The following is a 22595-nucleotide window of genomic DNA, read 5'->3' on the forward strand; positions in this document are numbered from 1 at the left end:
CTGGTTAGTTCAACCTCTCTTTTGCAGCAATGTCTGCAGTCATTTTTGCAGGGTCTTCGGCTCAGTCCATCAGCATTTACACAAGATTTTCCTTCTCTGTATTCAATATCATAATGTTACGTCTCTGTATGTTTGTTGGTTAATTCTTCTAAGATACAAGTCTATTCTTTATAAAAATTGTTTATTCTTCCTCAATACAACTTTGTAATGTACTTAATTTTCACAGTTACACACATTATAGTTCACAACAATTCATTCACTTTCTATCACGCTTAGACTTAATTGTCCGCCCCCGCAAACTATAGTTCCGATCTCTGTGTCTGCTATCCTCAGTTACCGCCGACCATAATCGCTGTCTTTCTTTCTCTCTCTGGCTGCTTCGTCTCTGCCTCTGTCTCTGTCTCCACTACTGCTTCGACCCCGTCTGTCTCTCTCACTGTCTAGCGCACTTATATACAATAATACTGCCTGTTCTAGAAACTTCTAAGACTCTCAACACGTGCTACCAGCGTCAATTGACTTCCGCTGTCGCAACACACTAGCGAATCTTCTAGAATATTCGTCACGTGACCCCGCTGTCGTAACACACTAGCGAATCTTCTAGAATACTCGTCACGTGACCCCCACTGTCGTAACAATACTTAGAATTAGCATATAAAATTATCCTTGAAATTTGTGGCAAAATATATGAAAGAATATAGTAAATTCTGTATTCAGATACAATTATTTAGGTGTAAGTTATTTTGATCATCGTAAACTGTTGTACATAAGAATGTATCATACATGCAAAAGAGTACTAAACCTGTAATAACATGAAATAATACAATTTATAGCATTCCATGGCTTTGTCCCTACAAATTTCCACAAGACTATTGTACTGAAACTACTGAATTTCTTTTCATGATGAAAATACACATATTACTTTGTGATGTATTCAAACAACAAATATGTATATAAATGTAACTTTATCATCCTAAAAACATCAACAGTAAAATATTTAAAAATGACTAGTTGCAGCAATAGGTTAGTTGTGTAAGTTAGTTGAATACTTTTTTCAATGTTGAAAATAAAATTACTTTTCAAAATAAATATATAAATTAATACACAAGATTTAATGAACAATACTAATGTTCATAACAATAAATGAGAAATGTCAAAGCTCACTAGATGGAGTACTTATGTTAAACGTTTTCTAACTTATGATTCATGCATGTTTTAAATTATGTTAAACATTTATATAGATTCATACTTTGAGAAACTGTTACTCAAAACAGGGGCAATACAGGGTCTTGTAAAAGGAGATGTCAAACTATACCTCTACTAGCACTAGTGATAAATTTATATTACTTTTTTACACACAACTGAACACAACATAACCTGAATAATAAAATCAAATAGAAAACCTCCAAAGTCAATATGAGTAGCGCAGTTAGGCTATAACCCAATTATTTCAAAGTTTATATCTTTATTTCTAGTAATTTGATTGATATGAAAATAAAACAGTTAAAGACAAAAATTTCAAAGTTTGTAATTTATATTAAATAGTTGCAATTATACTTAGAAAAAAGAAAATGTGAAGTCTACACCTAAATTCCCATTTGTAAACAAGATCATTGTTTTCTCTTTTTTAAGTCATCAATTATATGTCATAGCACTTGCATTTTTGCTTATTTTGGATATCAATACAAAAACATATTTTTTGTGAGTATTATAACTTTTTTAACAAATGTATGGTATAAGAGCTGCAAGTGTCTTGAGGAATACTAACTTTAATGAAAACTCATTTTAAAAGTCTAGAACACGGGCATTGTTAGTGTTTGGAAAAAAGCTCTAGTGCAAAAACATACCATGGAAATGTTTAATTGACATTCATGTCATTGTATTAATTTAAAAATAATCAGTTATTGGCTGAGGTTCTCACTGGAATATAGGTTTTTATTTAGGGTAAAGATTATTATTGTTGTGATTTTCAAAGGCTCAAATGAGGATTAACCTTATTGTGTTACTTGGGGACATACTCTTTTAGTGATTTTCTTTTATATGCTAACCTAAGTTGCAGGATAAGAATATGCAATAGCAAGAGCATATTTAACAAAGTCTTCATTACCCTTGCTAGTCCCATACCCTGTTTGGTTACACCTACAAACACACAGTCACTTACCTACCACAAACTGTATTACTGTAGTATTGCCTTGAATTATATGATAGTGCATTGTTATTGCTTACTTTCGAAACTGTTTATATTGTCGTTAATATTTGTTCCTGGTGTAAATCTGTGTTGTCTTATTCTTGGTGGCCCAACCACAGATAAGATCCATGAACATTTTTTTTCTTGGCCCAGACTTCTCTGTTTTGCCATAAATCCCTGAGATACCAAAATTTTAATACCCATATGTAATATTTCCATCATAATATCATTTTAATGCATAAATGTTATACTTCATTTTACCGTGAAAGTTATGCAATCTTACTTTGTCATCTTTAGTGTTTAAAGACTTTCCGAAGGATATAAGTAGAACTATATTATGAAAGAATCACATGGGTTCTGGGTAGTTGAAATTATTATCATAGATTTCTATTTTTATATGTATTTTAAAAGAATCTTACATACTAAATCATATTTGAAGTTGGAAATCCTCCTTATGTTTTTAAAAAAATAGAATACAGCTGTTAATTCAAGTTGGGGGGTTCTTGTTTTGTAAGAGAATTGTGTACTGGTTCCTGTTTTAATTCTTCTCTTATGATAAAATAATTGTTTTTTAAGTTATTGATCTTTATCTTGTGATACAATCTTCTATAATTTTTTAGAATGCTGAACAATCTTGTAAAAGAATTGCATAGACACATTTTTCTAGGAAGTGTTTATGAGAGAGTCATGCTGATTAGTTTAATATCTGTGTATTATAAGACAAATTTATGCTAGGTTCTTTCTGACATTAGTAATCATTGTCTTTTTATAGAAGTAGTTAAAAATATGTTTGAAAATGATTAAAGTCATTGACTTGTAGAAGTCAGTAACTAGGTGCTTATACTTTATTTTATCATATAACTTTCAATGACTTGACTCTGTTAATAAAGCATGTCATTTAAATGACCAGTGAGCTCTTATGAATATTTATGTATATGTATTATAAGAAAAATTAAATATTGATTCTGATTTATTTATTTTTTTAAGACAAAAGCTAAAAGAAGACAAAAATGGGGTATCAATAATTAGTAAGCAAATGAAGAAGGGATCATCTCAAGTGATCATGCAAGGAGAGGCTAATGTCTCTGTGTCAGTCACCATTCAAATCAACTACAGTGCTCATACACCACATCAGTCCATTCTGTTTGCTTCATGTGAGCTGCTGCATCGAATGCCATGTATTGTTCTGTATGATTCTAAGAATGTTGTTGAAGGCCAGTATGCTCTTAGAATGTTTAGTGGTGAGCTGATAATTATATTTATATTGATTTGCTTTAACTTTAGTAGGTTTTTTGTTTTAAATTTGTCAACTTGTTGTTTATATGTATCATTATTTCTCATAGTGATTAGCAGGTGTAGAAATTATCTTTCTAAGCTTTTAGGTCAGAAGCAATTATGTGTGTATTTCAATAATATTTAAGGTGGTATGCTAACTAGACTAATAGACCTTATTTATACCATTATTATTCAATATACTTGTATACCTGAACTATTATATTTAAAGTACTGTACTGGCACAATGTTCAAATTTCTGTTACTATACCTCACCTTTTTTCACATAATAGCTTTTCTTGACTTGTGCTGCCCTCTATGTGTGCAGTTTTTGCTTGCCACTCACTAGCCTTGATGCTCCCACCTACCCTCATGTGATTACACATGGTAGAGCATGTAACTGAGAGTGCGACAATCCTTCACTAATAAGAATTTTGACACACCCTCCTAGCACAGTTGACTCTCTCTAGACTGTAGAGTACTATAATCATTTCACAATTTGGTCTCGTATTTAACAGTGTTTATATTTTTTCACTTGTGAACTTTTCAGATTTAGGCATTTTTCAGACGACATTATTTCCCAAGAGTCAGTAACTTCTATTTTGTCAGGTGTGAACCAACACGACTTTGTTCATGCTAGCCTACCAACTACATAGGCATTGGGTTTGTCTTTATCTTTTGGGAGATGTGAAAGCTTTGGTGCAGTGGGTGGTGGAGTCTTTCATGTGGTCTGAGCCTTCTTTTGTCCCTGACATATCTTCACCTATGTTTCTTGTTCTTGGTGAAAGGGATTTTTGCCAGTTTTGTTTTTTTCTTTCATGACTAGGTTTTTTGGTGTGTTTTTTTACATATTCAATTATTTTACCACCACTTTGAGGCTTATATGCCTTGTTCTCTTTCCTTTGTTACCTCAAATGATTAGGCACAACTTCATGCTTATCTTTCACTTCTAAACTCTGAAGTCTTTTCTTCAGAATTAGGGATCAGATCCTCTGGCTTTTGTTTGTCTTTCTTATGTGTAGGTTTTCATACCTTCATCTTACACACACATACAACCTTTTTCCATTATTTTTTCTTGTTTTTCCTTTATTCCAAGGTAATCCACCATTTTCCCTGTGGGGTTCTTGATAGATGCTCTTTAATTTCTTTTCTACAATGGCATGTCTATCTTCCTTGGCATTTTCACTTCTTATTTGGTTGATCTTTTGCTAGAATTGGTTGGGGTGTGATGCCCTTGTTACTCAATTGCTTTTGTCTCCCTTCTATCTATTAGGCCATCTTCTGGCTCTATTCATCTGCCTGTATGATTTTACTGGTATGCTTGTTTCTCTCATGTCATATTTTGGGGCTGCATGCCAGTGATTTTGCCTGGTCTACCATCTGTTCTATGCTCCTCCTTTGCTTCTCTCTCTGTTTCCTGTCCTTGTGCTTCCTTTTCATCCTTCCACAGCTCGTATACTTCAGTGCTGTTACTCTGTTTGAGGTCAAATGTTGAGTACTGGGATTTCTATCAGAGAGCCTTCACTTTTGTTTTTTCCTCTCCCTTTCCAATGTATCCTATTCTCATTATTTTACAACATCCAAGGAAGATTGTTTCTTGCCAACATTGGTCAATAGCAATGTTGGTCCTAATGCTGCAATCACTATTGGATGGGTTTCTCATTGCTTTCTCAACTTTTGAGTCACACCATCCAGATACTGTTTAGAAAGGCATCATGAGATGCCTACAGTATTGTGCAAATGCCATCAGCGCTGATAACACAATAAGAAAACAAGCAATGGACCAGTTAACAGACATTCCAGAGAAATGGATACCTGAAAGGTTTCATAGAACAGAAACACAGAGGACATAATGAACAACAGGCACAGTCCCAAAAGAAACCAGTAACAACTGTGTCACATCCATACACCAGAGGCCTATCAGAAAAGATACGGAGAACCTGTGGATGATACAACATCAGGACCATCTTCAGAAGCAATACAACACTCCAAAGAACACTCACCAGTCAGACCACTAATGTCTAAGGAGCAAACAAAGAATTGTGTATATGACATTCCATATAGTTGTGGTAGGTCATACAAAGGAGAAACGGGTCATCATCCTTCTGTCAGATTGTAAGAGCATAGAAAGGCAACCATCTGGGGCAAGTTCAACAAGTCTCGCATAGCAGTATGTGCATGGTCTGATGGGGAACACAGACCAGCATGGGACAAAGTCACTATAATTAACAAGGAACCACATTGGAAAATAAGGAAGATCCTTCTCTCCTGTCCCTTCTATACTTTTGTGCCTCCTTCATCCTCCTTGTCTTGCAGTCCTTCCTGATTGGGAGCTGAATACTGTTTTCCATGCCCTTACCCCTTCATCTCTTTGACCAATTAGTCTCTTGTTGCTTATACCATTTTTTGCTTAGGTCCTACTTGCTTTTTGCCCGTGGTCATTGGAGATATGATGTGTGTACCATTGCTACTTCCCATGTTTTTTTTTCCTTCTAGTTCTCCATGTTATTCTCATTATGTTCCGATTTTTATTTTTTTGGTTCCACCCACATGGTTTGTTATTCTTTGGTCCACTCTGCTCCTTTTCATGGTTCACTCCTCCTTCTGCTTATTCTTTGGAATTTTTCATCATCCTGAGATGTTTCTATTACTCTCAAGGGATGGTTACAGCACTTCATTCATTTTGCCTATGCTTCATTGGGTGTAGATTCACATCGACTGTTACAAGTCTCTTCTCACCCAATCTGACACCTTACTCTCTCACTGACTTGTTATTTCTGTCACCTGTTGGAGGGGTTTGTGAAAACTGTATGTGTACTACCCCGCTTTCTTTCATGGAACATTTATCTTCATCTTCTGGCTGTCTTGTTTTCTTCTGGATATCAACTTCCTCCTGTTGCCGTTCTACATACCCTTTAATAACTCTGAATGGGTAAGTTCTTTTTAAATGTATCCTACCTTTACAATGGATTATTTCTATGTCTCTGTATCCTGCTCTGTGGTAAATGGTGCATGTCCAGGTATACTTAACTTTAAATACACATAATACAACCTTACAGTTGTATAATGCTCACTGAAGAGATGGGGTGTTCCAAAAGACTGCCAGAGGTTGCCTCTCAGTATCTTGCTTCTTAAATAAGGCCCACACCAGACCGTACCAACTCATGAACTATAATGAGTAAAGTGGTGTCAGGACCAGCCTGCTTTTCATAATAGGACTTACATGGTCCTCCATTGCACTGTCTTAACAGTGTTGCATTCCTCCAGACTCTTCACCTTGTTGTCCCCTTCCAGTGTAGTATAGGAATACTTGCCTGTTTCCAGTTCCTAGCTGTTGGAGTGGTGGACATGGAGGCTTCCTCCTGAGTGTGACCAATTCCACTGAGTCGAGAGTAGAGTGGTTGTGTTCTGTTGGTGTAGATGGTGAGTACTCTCCTTCTACTGTGAACTGGAAGACAAATACCTGATGCCACCTGGTTTTGGACTTTATAAATCCACCATATGCAGTTCACTCCTCTGGCTGGTTTTCCCCCATCCTACTGCTGCCTCAATGTTAGTTCCCAGGTTGTCTGATGTTGGTTTTCCATAGGACCAGCCAACATAAGTCCTAACACATGTAATTGGTAGGGATCCTCCTCCTAACTTGTAATGGATGAAAAATTCCCAACAGTGCCTGGTTTTGAACCGGAGTTGACCCACCACATTTGCTTTCCTCTTCCTACCATTACCCAGACGTTGGGTTCCAAGGTGGCCTGGTGTTGGCTGTTTACTAGATCTGTACACGTATTCTGGCTGGGTTGTTGGAACAGAAGTTGTTTTGCCCTTCTGCCACCTACTGTTGAAGTGAAGATGTTTGGAACCTTCCTTCAACTACCACAGACCAGAAGACAGATACCCAATGCTGCCTGTTTTTGGACTGTGGTTGACCCACCAAGTGTGGTCTGACATGCCCTAGCCACTCTACACCATCTAGTGCATCCAATTACAAATTTGATGATCATCTTTTCCACCTGATTTAGTGACACATATCTTTCCAACAGTTGAAGAGTTTATCTGGTACAGATGGGGGTGCAGTCTCCCATGAGTTTGACCCATACATTAGGGTATCACACTCCATAGATTCTCTTCAGACTCCTTCTAAATAGTGCTCATCTGTGGGACAATAGCTATTATGTGAACATAAAATATATTTCCAATAGAAAATAACCTCTTCCCACATTTCTCACCCATTCTCCCACTTCACCTAATCTTAATTATAGTACTCCATGACGTACAGGGAGTTAGCTCTGCTAGGAGGGTGTGGTCACACTCCTATTAGTGGAGGGTTGTTGCATGCTCACTTGTTTGCTACAGTGTAGTTATACCACATGTAATCACATGAGGGTAGGTGGGAGCATCAAGGCTAGTGTTGAGCAGAAATTGTACATATAAAGAACAGCACAAGTCAAGAAAAGCTATTAAGTGAGTGGAGGTAAGTATCTATCTGAAATACATTTTCAGTGTAAGAAAATGTTAACTTTAAAGTTCTAGGTATAATTTGTTTCCAAAGGTAGCTGTGCAGTTATTTAAATATATGTAGAATGGTTATGTAAGTTTGAATCACTGTGAATCTCAAACAACCATTTTGTGCTCTAAGACAGTATTTCATATTGAATGTGCTGAAGTTGCTCAGAAACTTTGACTAAAATTTAGATTTATTATAAGCCAAGGATAATTTGCTTTTATATTTTCCATTTGTCTACTAAATTGTATAAGCTCTCCTTCAGCAAATTACCTGCAGAATATATTTTCCTGTCCCTGTTCTAAGAGACTATTAAAAACAGAATTTTAGGTGTAATAAGTAATACCAAATATTTTTTTTTTATGTATATAAATGTTTTTTATTAGTTGTTGTACATTTTTAAAAAGTTTTTATTAATTTTCAGGTCAAAGCTATGAGATAAAGGTGACTGCATTGTCTTATTCAGTAGGGCAGTATGTAGTCCCAGTGACATTCCAGTTTGTGATAGAGGAAAGTTCTTTTCAATTCCATATCACTCGATGGATTGTATATAATTGTACAAATGAAATAGTTACTTCCCTTGAGCCTAGTATACCCTTCAAAAATAAACCAAATTCTTCTTGTGCAATACCACCAGCCAAGTATCTAATCAAAGGAATGAAACTACAAAGGTATTAAATTATGTAGTTTTCTTGAACTTAGTTGGAAATTAACAAAACAGAATAATCTTTAATGGAAGTATATATATCATCTTATTAGCAAAATATGAAGATTTGTCTGCATGCTTTTCTTTATTGGAATATTACCAGCCATTGGCAAATAAGTAAAGAATACTTGAAATATAATTGCTTATCTCTACTTACCAGTCATGTAGTGTTAACATGTTAGCTTCATATTTAACCAAGTCTGTATCTATTGTTAACATCTTAGCTTCATAGTTAGCCAAGTCTTTATGTGATGTTAACAACTTAGCTCCATGTGTAGACAGTCTGTATTTAGTCCTAACATCTTAGCTTTATATTTAACCAAGTTTGTATCTGGCTATATATGAAGTTAAAATATTAACACCACATACAAACCTGGCTGAATATGAAGCTAAGATGTTATCACCACATACACACTTGGCTAAATATGGAGATAAGATATTAACACTACATACAGACTTTATTGGTAGAGACTAAGACAAGAAGACTGTATCACCTAAGCTATTTGTAGCAACATTACAGGAAGTTTTTTAAATGATCAAAGCTAGAGGAACATGGCATCAGTATAGATGGAGAAGAACTAACAGATCTCAGGTTTCAGATGATGTGGCTTTATTTACAGAGAATATACAACAAATAAAACATCAGTTCCTCACACTGAATGAAGAAAGTGCAAAGATCAGCCATAAAATACATATATGGAAAACAAAGTATATGACAAACTTAGATAACAATCGTGAAATCACATTAGAAAATGAAATTATTGAGAGAATGAAAAATTACAAATACCTCGTACAAACAATCTACATGAAAAATACAACAAAAGAGGAAATAAGTATGAGAATAAGAGCTGGCTGGAGCTGCTTTGGGAAGTACTGAGAGAGGTCTTTCAAGATGAAAAACTACCAATAACCCTTAAAAGAAGAGTATTTGATCAATGTGTTTTACCAGTCTTGACATATGGATGCCAAACTTGGACACTCACTAAACAGCTTAACTCAAGTTTGCAGACAACAAAAGAGCAATGTAAAGAAAGATGCTAAAGATCAACCTCCAGGATAAAATTCTATGCTCAGAGATCAGAAGAAATACCAGGGTAAGAGACATCTCCAAGTATATTACAGAATCAGAATGGAAACGGGCCAGACACATTGCTCAATTAAAAAAAAAACAGATGGACAAAAGGAATCACAGAGTGACAGCACCATAGAGGGAAGAGATCAAAAGGTAGACCATACAGAAGATGGCATAATGGCATCATAGAGAAAGAGAGTGTCACATGGCCGAGGAAAGCAGCAGGTAGACAGACTTGAACGTCTTTGACAGAGGGCTACACCTTGTAGTGGGCGGACATAGTTTAGAATGAATGAATGAATGTATCTGGTCCTAACATCTTAGCTTCATATTTAGCTAAGTCTGTATGTAGTGTTAACATCTTGGCTTCATATTTAGCCACATTTGTACATTAAGATATTAACCTTAGCTTCATTTGTAGCTATATCTACATCTGATGTTTTTCTTTTAACTCCATATTTTTTTTCCATTCTACTGTTTCTTTTATTTTAGGTTATTCATGGATATATCCCAATTTTGTCTGAATGCATATGAAATGGCTTTTCTAATGAACTTTCATTTGAGATATACTAACGAATCATTTTGTAAGAAATAAATGCTGTAATGTTTAATTTATTGCAGTACAGAGTGAAATAGTGAGGGAGTATTTAAATACTCCTTGATGTAGGAAACAAGATACTGAATTTCTTAGAAAGAAAATGCAGCAGTGCATGACTTGGGATATTTTATTAGTGAGTAACAGTAAAGGACAGACAGATGTAATATATAGTGGTGACTTATTATTGTATAAAGTGACATAATGTTTCTGTTGTAGCAAGTGAGTAATGAGTTTTTTCTACTTAGTGTATTAGTGAGGGACTTTTTTACTAGTTATTCCAAATATTTCTTACAGATTTGTTCAAATCTCACTTTTAAGTTCCACTGGTTGTGTTTGAAATAGGTTGATATTTTAAAGAAAGTATTACATATTTAGCTCAGGTGCTTATGTGATGTTCAATTAGAAAATGTTCTCAAGGTCTTTCAGTTAAGAACAATTCATCTTGAGAAATAAGTTACCGTGTTTTTTTTTTTTTTGAGTGTGTATTACAGTTTCATTTTTTGTTTTATTAGATAAAAGTTTATCCTGCTCAATTTGTTTTTTGTTTGCATGTTTTAATTTAAACCTTACCTTTGCCCATACTTAGGATATCTAGAATTTGCTATAAATTTAGCACTCGTACATAAGCTATGTGTGTGTAACTGAATTACAAAGGCAACCCACTCACTCCAATTCAAATGGCCTGTCCACATTTCTGGATAGGCTGTTGCTGGTCTTGCCAATACTCAGCTATTTAAAGCAATAAAAACTATGTACATAGACCACTCACTCCAATTTAGATGGCCTGTTCATATTTCTGGCTAGTTTACAGCCGGTCAAGTCAGTATTCAGCTATCTGAATGATAATAGCAAACTTCTTGCTGTCAAAGTTCTTTGTTTCTTGGTCAGTTTTTTTTTAGTATTTGCAATTATCTCAGTAAGGATAAGTATAATAAGGTATGAGTAAAGGTACATTATTCTAGAGAGTGAGTTAATAGGGACATGGCGTATTATATGGCTAAATGCTGCTGTTTTAGCAAGTTACTGTATTACATTCTTAAGGGTCATGAATGAAAGACACCATTTCCCTCTGAATGTTGGAATGGTTCTAGAACTAAGATTAGTTGATAGACGTACATCACTTGTGAATATAAATCCAAACCAGTATGTAAAATGCCACTGGAACTTGATTTGTATTGTTAGGGATATGTTACCACTCTTCATAAAAATAGTGATAAATATTTAGAATGAAAAAATACAGAAATTGAAAAAGAAAGTTTTCATGTTCTTAATAAAAGTCAGAAAATCAGCACAGGAAAGGTCTCAAAACCAATCAGGACTAATACCCTTACCCACAAAGTGAATAATATGGTTATGAATGAGAACTCTATCCCAGTTAATAAGAGTTTAAAGTTTAGAAAGGCCTTTAACTAAAAGTTTGTGAGCTTCCAATCACATTTTAGTAATCATCAGTGTTTAATGAATAAGACAGAACCATAGCTGTCAGTGGTGTAGTGCTAAGTCAAGAAGTGAGGGAATGCATTTTGAAAGTGTTACTATGATTAGTATTTATTATGTCACCAATATATAAAAACACATATTTCAGAAATGGTAGCTGTTAATTGTAATTGAAATCAACATTTGAAAATGTAACAATAAATTAATTTTCTCTCACCTTGAACTTTTGAATTCTTGGATAACTTATTAACAGAAATTCCAAGCTTGGTCCATAGTGAGTTCCTTGGACTTTAATACTTTTTTTTTGTGTATCAATTGCTGAATGATGATACCTGAGCCATTTGTATATATAGTTAACAGCCTAGACCTCATTTCTCTAATGATAAGGTTCTTGCTTCTAAAGCCTCATTCATATCTGTAAGAACTGCATGAGATGACTTTTGAACATCCAATTAAAGGATTAAAATCTGATGGAATATGGCAGCCATAGTTGTCTAGAAGTCTCTGTATGCTGTTGTTGTTTTTGAAAATGGAAATTTGAAACATTTACAAAACAAGTTTGTTTGTTTTTTCCTTTTCCTCGAAGCCTGGATTTATTTCTGTTGGCCACTCAATGACTTTTAAAGTATGGAGCTCAGAAATTATGTTTGTATTGGAATTAGAAGTCCCTGGCCATGACCCATTTGGTTCATGAGAAGAAGTTGGCGTGAATAACCATTGTTTCATATTTTTTATGATACTGGTTAAAAATTGACCATGATTGATTGAAACAATCTTGTTGTTATCTGTCAGTGTTATTAATGAAACTTCATTTCCTTAATAGTATTCTCTGCTTCTATCACCTTTTTTACCCGTATGTTCTTTCTTTGCTTCTAAAACTGTATGCTGCAACAAATTAACTTGTCTGCATAAACTATAGTGATATCCCTTTTCTGTAAGGCTTCTAAGGTGATTAGGCTAAGAAGGCTAAGTTAGAAATATTAGCTAAATGGGCCATATTTATATCACTAGAAACTAAGCATTTATTGTTTACTATATAAGTATGGTTAAATAAGAAACAGGATGTTCATAAGCTCTTATACATTTACACCTATACCACTAAATCCCAAACACCTTGGGAGGTAACTAATATTCAAATACCAAACAATTTTATTGGAATGGATCAGACTTTGTATACAGCCATATGGTAAATATTTTCTCTCAGTTTTATATAGTACTTTAGACAATGATTATTACAATTACTGTACTACAAACAAACTTATAAAGCCTACCCAGCTGTGTTTTTGAAACCGGGAAAAGTCTAATGCCAAGAGTGGTGATTTATTGCTTTATTTTCAAAAGGTTTCTACTTCAGCTGCGAACAGTAAAATAAACATAGTAAATAGGTGTAAAAATGATTGGCATTAAAAATTCTCAGGAGATTTACTTTGGAATTTCATGGTCCATACTGAAAAGTCCTGACAGTACTATTCATTTTGTTTCATCAAGTTTCTAAGTCAGTTGCTAACAATATAATAACTACAGAAAATAAGTGTGAAAAAGTGAGAAGTATAAACTTTGACCATAAATTGTGTGGAACTAATAATTAAAAAAAATAAGTGTGATAAGGTGAGAAGTATAAACTCTGACCATAAGTTGTGTGGAACTAATAATTACAGAAAATAAGGTGAGAAGTGTAAACTCTGATCATAAGTTGTTTGGAACTTTGTGATCAATACTAACAGAACTACACATTTTATTTTGCATTTTACAATATTTTCTTTCATTATACTTTGATAACTTACCTACAACCTGAATGGAAGGGTTAATGATTCCTTCTTCTAGGGGTTGGCAAAACTTCATGACTTTTGAGATTTGTAAGGTTGGATTCCCTCGAAATAGTGAGGGAATGGTGTTCAGGCTAAAAAAATGGTAAGGGATTGCCATTTCACACCACTATGCCACTGATAGCTATCCTTTTTGACCACACACCTGTGTAGTTGCCTAATGCAACTCTACTTGATTTTGTGTTTTTGGTTTATTTACTAGTTAATTTAATAACAGTGAGAGCCTTAGCAAAGAACTAAAGTAAGAATTACTGACATTGGAATACAAGTGAATGCTTTAGAAAAATAAAGTGTTGTAGTAATGAGTGACATTGGATTATTAATGAGAGCTTTAGTGAGGAACTGCTATAGTTTTGGGATGTATGAGGTAGACATCTCGGATGCTTTTCTCATTTGGCTCTATCCCAACAAGCCTACAGCCATTCTCTTCTCCTCATTTGGGAGATGTTGGTTGGTTCAATTTTGAGGAGTCACATCTCACTCCCATTTCATTTCTCATTCATTTGGGTGTGTGTGTTTTTATTCATATGTTTGCAAGGCCCAGCCTTCTATTCTTCTTTTGAGGGACATGGAGCAATTGGTTTCCCATGCCATTTTCTCTCCTTCCTTTACTGTGTGGGAGGTTCTCTCCTATTTGGGGACTTGGGCTTCCATAGAACCCTGTATTCCCTTGGGTAGTGTCCATTTCTGCTGTCTGCAATGTACTGCACATTCTATTGATCCTTACTTGAGATCCCTTGTCCTCAACTATTTTCCTTCCTCCTTCCTTATTCAAAAACTTCACCTGGTGACTTGATAAAACTACTATCATAGTGGGTATTCCTCTTCCTCTCATCCAGATCTCCTTCTGTTTCCAGATGAGATGGGGGCATGTGTTGACTCTCATAACATACTGTCCATTCAAATCTATCTCTTAGTACTTTAGGATTTTTTAAAGGACGGTTCATAGGTGTTTCATGATGATACATACAGTCACTCTGCAGTTGACTATCAGTCATTACAGGGAAACTTCATCTCCCTCTCCCTGTTTCCACATTATCAACTTCTTTTTCTGGGCCCATTTTGTACAAGCAAGTCTAATAGCCTGTTTTATTCCAGGTGCCTTGTTGTGAATCATATCTCAAGGCTCCCCAAGATACTACCTATGAATTGGTCCATCATTCCTCTGGTTTTCATCTGAACACTCTTCTAGATGTTTTTGCCACTGTTCTGAACACCCTACTTCCACTTTTGTGGTATCCTGTCTCTCCTACCTCAACCTTAGCTGGGGATGCATTCTGTCAGGACTAGTCCTAATCATATTTTCTCTAATTCTGGACACTCCTTGATGAGTCCTCCCGATAACTCCATCCTGCCAGCTCAGCCATAGTTTATGCTATTTCATTTTCTCCTGTCCTCTCCTCTTCCTTTTACCTCTGATGTCACTTCCTACTCATTCAACCTCACTTTTCCCTCCCCCATCCAACAGTGTCATCACTCTGACTTCACGAGTGTGGTTTGCCCAGGACCTTGTGAGACATTCCAGTGTTTTTACATGTAGCCTTCCTTTTTTCCTGTTCAGTGCATTCCTCCTCCCTCCATGTCTGTCCACTACAAGGGCACACATTCCATAGTTGATCTCTTTGTTATATTTTATTCCATTCCGTTTATTCCCCATCCTTTTAAATTTTTCTGTTGCTTGTTTGATCGAGGCTTATTGCTTTTGGCCATGGCTGGTTACCAGGCAGTTTTACCTAATAATTTTATGTTTTCTTATTATGGTCATGTATTCTCCTTTCCTGTCATTTCTGTACTTTTTTGCCTCCTTCACCCTCCTCATCTTGCAGTCCTTCCTGATTGGAACATGAATATTGCTCTCCATGCCCTTACCCTTTCTCTCTTTGACTCTTTAGTCTCTTGTTCCTTGTACCATTTTTTGCTTAGGTCCTACTTCTTGTTTTTTGCTAGAGGTCATGAGAGATATGATGCATATACAATTGCTGCTTACCATATTTATTCCTTTCATTTCTCCATATTCTTCTTCTTCCATTCCGAATAATTTTCTCTATCCCATCTAATTGGCTCATTGTTCTTCAGCCAACTCTGCTCCTTTACACAGTTCATGCTCCCTTTTATTTATTCTTTGGAATTCCTCATCTCCCTGAGATTTCACCTATTACTCTCAAGGGATGGCTAAGCACCTCATCTGTTTTGCCTATGCTTCATTGGATGCAGATTCACATCAACTCTGACAAGTTTCCTCTTACCACATCCAACACCTTTCTCTCTCACTGGCTCTTCACATCTGTTATCCATTGGAGGGGTTCATGAAAATAGGCATGTGGACTACCCCACTTACTTTTGTCACACATTTTTATCTTCTGGCTGTCTCTTCTTCTTACAGATATGGACATTCTACTGTCACCATACTACATACCCCTTAAAGACTCTGAATGGGTAAGTACTCCTTTTTATGTGTCTTATCTTAACAGTAGCATATTTCTACATAACTGGATCCTACTCTATTATTTTCCCTTTTGCTTTCTGATCTTGAGGTGAAGACAGTTGGAACCCTACTCCTACTGCAGACCAGAAGACAGATACCCAATGCTGCCTTTTTTTGGACTAGAGATGACTCATAAATATGGTCTGACAATCCCTAGCTACTCTACATCATTTGGCATGTCGAATTACAAATTGGATGTGCATCTTTTCCTTCTGATTTATCGACACATATCTTTACAATGGAAGAAGATTATACGTGTTACAGATGGGATGCAGTCTCCAATGAGTGTGTGACCCCGTACAGTAGGGTATCACACTCCATGGGTTCTTTTTGGGCACCTTCCAAAGAGTGCTCGTCTAGGTATCTTTTGCACTGGTCCCTCCATCATTTCAATGTGAGATTATAGGTATTATTTGAGCAGAGGTAAGATATCATATTGGAAGTTAACATTTCCTATGCTGAAAATGTATTTCCAATAGATACTTACCTCCTCTCACCCATCCTTCCCACATTCAATGCATCCTTTTGCCTAATCTCGAAGTGATGATAGTGCTATACGGAATAGAGGGATTCAGCTGAGCTAGAATGGTATGTCACACTCCTATTGGTAGAAGGTTGTAGCATGCTCATTTGTATGCTACAGTGCAGCTATACCATGTGTAATCACGTGAGGGTAGGTGGAAGCATCAAGGCTAGTGGTGAGAAAATATTTTTCATATAGAGAGCAGCTAAAGTCAATAAAGCTATTATGTGGAGGTAAGTCTCAATCAGAAATACATTTTCAGTGTAGGAAAATGCTAACAGTAATGAGTGACACTGGAATATAAGTAAGAGCCTTAGTTAAAACTAATGTAATAATGAATGATGTTGGAATATTAGTGAGAGCCTTAGTATAGAACTGCTTTAGTAATGACTGACACTAGAATATTGGTGAGAGTCTTAGTAAAGAATTGCATTCATAATGAGTGACATTGGAATACAAGTAAGTCTTAATTAGACAAAAGCATTATAGTCGTGATTGACATTGTAATATTAGTAAGAGCCTTAGTAAGGATCTGCATTTATAATGAGTGGCATTCAAATACAAGTGAGTCTTAATTAGACAAAAGCATTATGGTAATGAGTGACATTGTAAGATTAGTGAGAGCCTTATTAAGGAACTATTGTAGTGAAGAATTATTTTGAAGAATAATATGCTTGGACAGTATATCTTGGTACATACCCTTCTCTTTAATAAGTGTTTATGATAATCTTACTATTCCTGAAACTTACTTAAACCTTTTCACTCCTTTGGGAGCATAAGTCATCCACAGGTATTCTCCATTGGATCCAGTTTTTAGCCAGTCTAAACAGCTCATTCGAAGAGTATCCTAATTCCATCAACTCTGCTTCTGCTTGCTTTCTCCAGCTGTTCCTAGGTCAACCATTGTTTCTATTACCCTGAGAGTTCCATCTTAGGGACTGTCTGGTGACATTGTTTGTAGGTTTTTCTAAATGTGTGTCAAACCCAACCTCAATTTCTTTGTTTCATCTGTACACTTATTTTTTATGTTCAGTTCTTTCACACAGGTCCTCATTTCTGATATTGCTTTGCCTGTTTATGTGTAGGATGATCCTTAGACGCTTGTTGATGAAGGCTTGAAGTTTTTCATATATTGCCTTTGTTGTTTTCCATGTTTATGCCCCATACAGATGTACAAATTTAATGTTAGTGTTGAAGGTGTAAAGCTTGATCTTTTGTGATATCTCCTTGGAGTTTCAGATTGGTCTTAGAGTTAGAAATCTTGACCATGCCTTTCCCATCTTTGATTTGATATATTTGTTTGACCTACCATTTTTCCTAATGACACTTTCCAGGTAAGTAAAGGTGTTCACTTTCTCCAACACATCTTCTTGAATGATGATGTCATCTTTGGTGTTGTTGATGTGTATCACCTTGGTTTTACCCTTCATAACAGTGATCCCTATCCTGGCTGATGTTGTTACTAGCCAAGAACTCTTACACATCATTTGTGGTGTGTGATATTATGGCAATATCATCTGAAAAGTCCAGGTCGTCTACTCGTGATCAGAGTGTCCATTGTACCCCCAGGTTTTGACCATATTTACTTTTTCATATTATCCAATCCATTGGCAAGAGGAAGGGTAAGGGTGACAGCAAGCAGCTTTGCTTAATTTCTGTGTCTACCATGAAAGAATCACTGAAGTGGCCATTGTGCACCACTCTGCATGATGAATTTTGACACATCTTTTTGGCAATGGTAGTGAACTTCTCTGGTTTGCCATAGTGTACCATGAGCTTCCACAAAGGTGTTATGTTCCAGACTGTTAAATGCCTTTTGTAAATCAATAAAGGTGATGTAAAGATGCAAGTTCCATTTTAGTGACTGCTTCACAATAATGTTTAGTTCCTCAGCTGTTTGTCTAGTGCCACCATCGACCTTTCTAGGATTATTTTTACCAGGACATTTCCTGGTACAGTAAATACGTGCATGATTAAATTAGAAAGTATGTATTATATTTTATCTTGATAAAGAAACTTTTGTCAAATAAATAATTTTTTTATAAAACTAGACACTGACAAATTATATGATAACTTTTGGTCAAATCTTTTGATTCAGGTGCAATTCCATGTTTTACTAAAAACTAAAATGAAATGATAAATTATAATAATTTGAATAATTAACTAATAACCATTAACAATCATTTCAGGAAGGCTGACATGAACAACTTGAAAATTACACAAAAACTAGAAAAGTGTGAAATTCCTGAAAAATTTAAGGATGTTGTAATTCATGATATAAAAGAATGGAGTGAAATGACTTCAGAGCATCAGGCTTTGTTACAGGGTTTGAGGTAATATAGAACCAATTTTTGGGTGATATTTAAGTAGTTTTAGATTAAGTTCTTAATTTTGTTCAGATAAAACAAATCACATATTTGTAATTTAAGAAAAGCAGAAATAGTATATTTGTATTTAAAGTTGATAGTGCTTTTCTGAGAATACATAAAACATTGTTACTTTGTGAAAAAATAAATTGTATGCCATACAAACACCTTCTTTCAACCCTAAAAAATATTTTAATAGGTGTTATATTGTGCATTAGGCCTACATTTTTGAGGTGAAAAAGAGCATTTGTATTGCATAACTTATTTTTCTACAAAGTAATAATAGTATGTTAGGCTTAGCTCTGTTTAATAATAAACATTAATGCATATGTTTTCTTTGCTTTTTTATATTGGTTTTCTGTATATTTTGCTATTGTTAACATGGTGTTTCTATAGAAATTGGATTTTTCATAGGCTAGAGCATCTTCTATGTATGTCTTTTTTTTGTTAAGAAATGCTGCACATATATTAACCTTAATTTTTTTTGTTTTTACAAAAAAAAATGCTTTGCATTATCACTATTTCTGACATTTTCCGAGTTCCTGGCACACTTTTGTCCGATACGATAATAGCACCTGAAGGCACCCTGACAGCCAGTTTTGTTACCACCATTGGGCACTTGGTGGTTGGTTTCATTCTGATCTTGGATCTTGGCTTTCCTATCTCCTGCTTCTGTTAGTTCATCTGAACTTGCCCCATTGATGTTTCCTTTGCACATTGAGTTTCAGTACCTATGGTGAGAAAAGTACAGATAGCTTATTGTATAGTTTTGTGCTTAACAACAAACAAACAATATTACTTGGTGACCAATTTCATAGCCAATTCTGACACTGAAGTGTGCGTCTAATACATTTTTTATGCTTACCTTTACTTCTAGCTCTCTTTCCAGTGATGATCAGGTTATCCAACCTTCATACAACTTCGAAACCCAACTCCATAATCTTGTATTGGGTCAAACGTGCCACATGTGGATGTGCATTGTCATGGAAAAGAACAACTTTTTGATTGACGAGTGAAGGGCATTTCTGATGAAGGGTTTGATTTAAATGTTCCAGTTGCTGACTGTAGATCTCTAGATTGAAAGTTCGCTGTGGATTGAGGAGTTTGAAATGAATTACTCCTTTGATGTCCCACCAAATGCAAAACATGACTTTATGCAGATGGAGTCCAGGGTTTGGGGTTAGAAGTGGTTTTTGGCATTAAATATTCGTATAGATAATCTATTTTTCATCACTGGTGACAATTTTGTCCAAAAATGGTTCACACACACATTACGTGTCAGAAAAGACAAAGCAACATTCACACGGAAACAATGATCATCGGAGAGTTTGTGGGACACCCAAACACCTTCTTTAAGGAGTTTTCTCATATTCCTCAGATGTTTACATATTGTTTCATGAGAGACATGCAATTGCAGGGCCATTTCACAAGTGTGTTGCCTTGGGTTAGACTCAACAAGCGTCTTCAGAATATCAATATTAATTCCAACATGTCAGCCCCTCCTATCACAGTTTTTAAGGCATATTCACCTGAACGAAATTTGCTGAACCATTGTTCACACTTACGAATGTTCAAAACATTTCCATAAACTTCTTTGATATTCTTTGTGGCTACAGAGGCATTGTTTCCCTTCTTGTATTCAAACAGCATTACATGCCGAATGTTTATCTCGTCATGTGCCATCACTATAAAGCATTAGAGTATACTAAACTTCACACATTATATAGGCTACACTAATGTGATGTTTAGGCAGTTCATTTAACTATTATATGTGATGTACGTTTTTTGGAGGGTGGTTAATGAAAGTGTTCCAAAACATGACATTAATTTCCTGATGACCAAATATTTATTGGTTCCCCAGTTTCTTCAGTCAGGATCTTTCTTCACTCTCAAGGGATTGTTAAGTCAGAACACTACTACAATTTGGGTTCCTCTACTGCCGTTTTGTCCAGAGTTCTATTCTCTTCACTAATGTCTTGCTTCAGGGATGGGGTGCATATACCAAAAATCAGGAATTTTAGACTCTATGTGTGGACGATGAGGATTCCCTACATAATGTTTTCATCCTTCTTGCTCTTCAACAGGTAATGCCTCATAGTCTAGGGCTCCTTATTTTTAAATTTTGAACATCCTTTCTCGGGACTAGTCCCACCTTATCACCCTTCTAGCTTCCCATGTTTCATGGGTGATGCCTGTGCTAGCAGGTCCATTGTCTCAATCCATACCTATTCTCATTGTTCATTGTTGCATCACAACGTTCTGTAGGATTGGCTCTCATTTTGCAACTCTAATTGGTGGGGTCGTTTCCAATACCTCATCTTTGGGCATTGACAATGACTGCTTTCTATCTGAACAAGACTGGACATGTTACCCAGGATAAGAAATATGATTTGTTTCAACAATGGTCATATCCTATTGATAACACCAGATTGGCTGATACTGCTATGGGTTTCTGCTTCTGCAGTCCCTTCCAGTGTGTCCAACTCTTCCACTTCTTTTTAGGCTCTTGCTGTGGAGGCAACCATGATCTATTATGGTACACCAGGCTATCCAGAAGCTCAAGCTTCTGGCATAGAGGTTATGCTGTATTTTGTACAGCATTAAGGTTTAATTTATAAGGATGACATGTATCTGTCTCAGTTTCTTCTTAGTCCAAAAGACACTTATCAGTGATAATGATATGCATATTGGCAATGTTGTACTAAGAGTTGGTTGAACCCTTTTCAACCTGTGGTGTTAACCATAACTCTTTTTTTTTTACTTGCCTCTTTGACAATCACCATTGTTTATGGTGGCTTTATTAACTAATTGTTTGGTTATCACAACTTCATATTTTTTAATCCCCAGTACTCTCCAGATTCCTCACATCGTTTAAGGTAATTGGTCCAAAATGACCATTCCAGTTACCTACCAATTAGATTACTGTTAAGTGTTCTTCCTCTACACCTGTTTGTGACCTGGATCTAATATGTAATGTTGTGGTCCAATTGCTCTCGCCACCAATGTGGGATATAAGAACCAAGACCCCTTAATTCCAACCCTGAGTAATGGAACCTTGGCTGTCTGGTTAGGGCTAGCCTAATAATAATGATCACTCATGTACAATTCCACCCTTGATACAGAAACTAAGTTCAGGTTGAAGAGAATATCTGTTCTGGATGTCGTATGGTTCCCTCACTTGGGTACCAATATTATCTTGGTATACCCATGATCTATACAGATGCTTTCTGTATGGATAATATACTTACTTTTGCTGACACTGTCCCACCCTTTCTCCCCACTAAGAATTAGTGTTAGAGACTGGGATGGTGAAAAAGTGATAAAATTATCTGAATGAGGTGCTTATATACAATACCAGGATAGAGGGTGCATTGACATAGGTGGAAAGTATCACAAGACAACTATTGCCAAGAGCAATTGAATGGGATATAAAAGACTGGAGCAAGTGAGAAAAAATCAGGCCAATGTTTAGATGGGCAAAGAAGAAACCCTAGTGCTCAAGTAATAGCTGTAAGTGTCAGCAGAGGCAAGTATTATTCTAAATACATTTTCAATTTAGGAATATGCAAACTTTTTTTATATGCCTAGTTATTATAGATTGCTTTTATACCCAAGAAAGAT

At 35.7% G+C, this 22595-nt stretch overlaps 1 protein-coding gene across 1 annotated transcript in view; it reads left to right on the forward strand.

The window, feature by feature from the left end:
• Positions 1–22595, forward strand: part of LOC106465960 (putative helicase mov-10-B.1) — a 99701-nt gene that overhangs the window by 13536 nt on the left and 63570 nt on the right. Inside the window, exons 3-5 of the mRNA XM_013926209.2 lie at positions 3176–3429; positions 8386–8632; positions 18798–18941. Coding sequence (XP_013781663.2) covers positions 3176–3429; positions 8386–8632; positions 18798–18941 — 645 coding nt within the window. The remainder of the gene's footprint in view (positions 1–3175; positions 3430–8385; positions 8633–18797; positions 18942–22595) is intronic.

This window comes from Limulus polyphemus, unplaced genomic scaffold, assembly GCF_000517525.1.
Source record: "Limulus polyphemus unplaced genomic scaffold, Limulus_polyphemus-2.1.2 Scaffold2103, whole genome shotgun sequence".
NCBI lineage: Eukaryota > Metazoa > Arthropoda > Merostomata > Xiphosura > Limulidae > Limulus > Limulus polyphemus.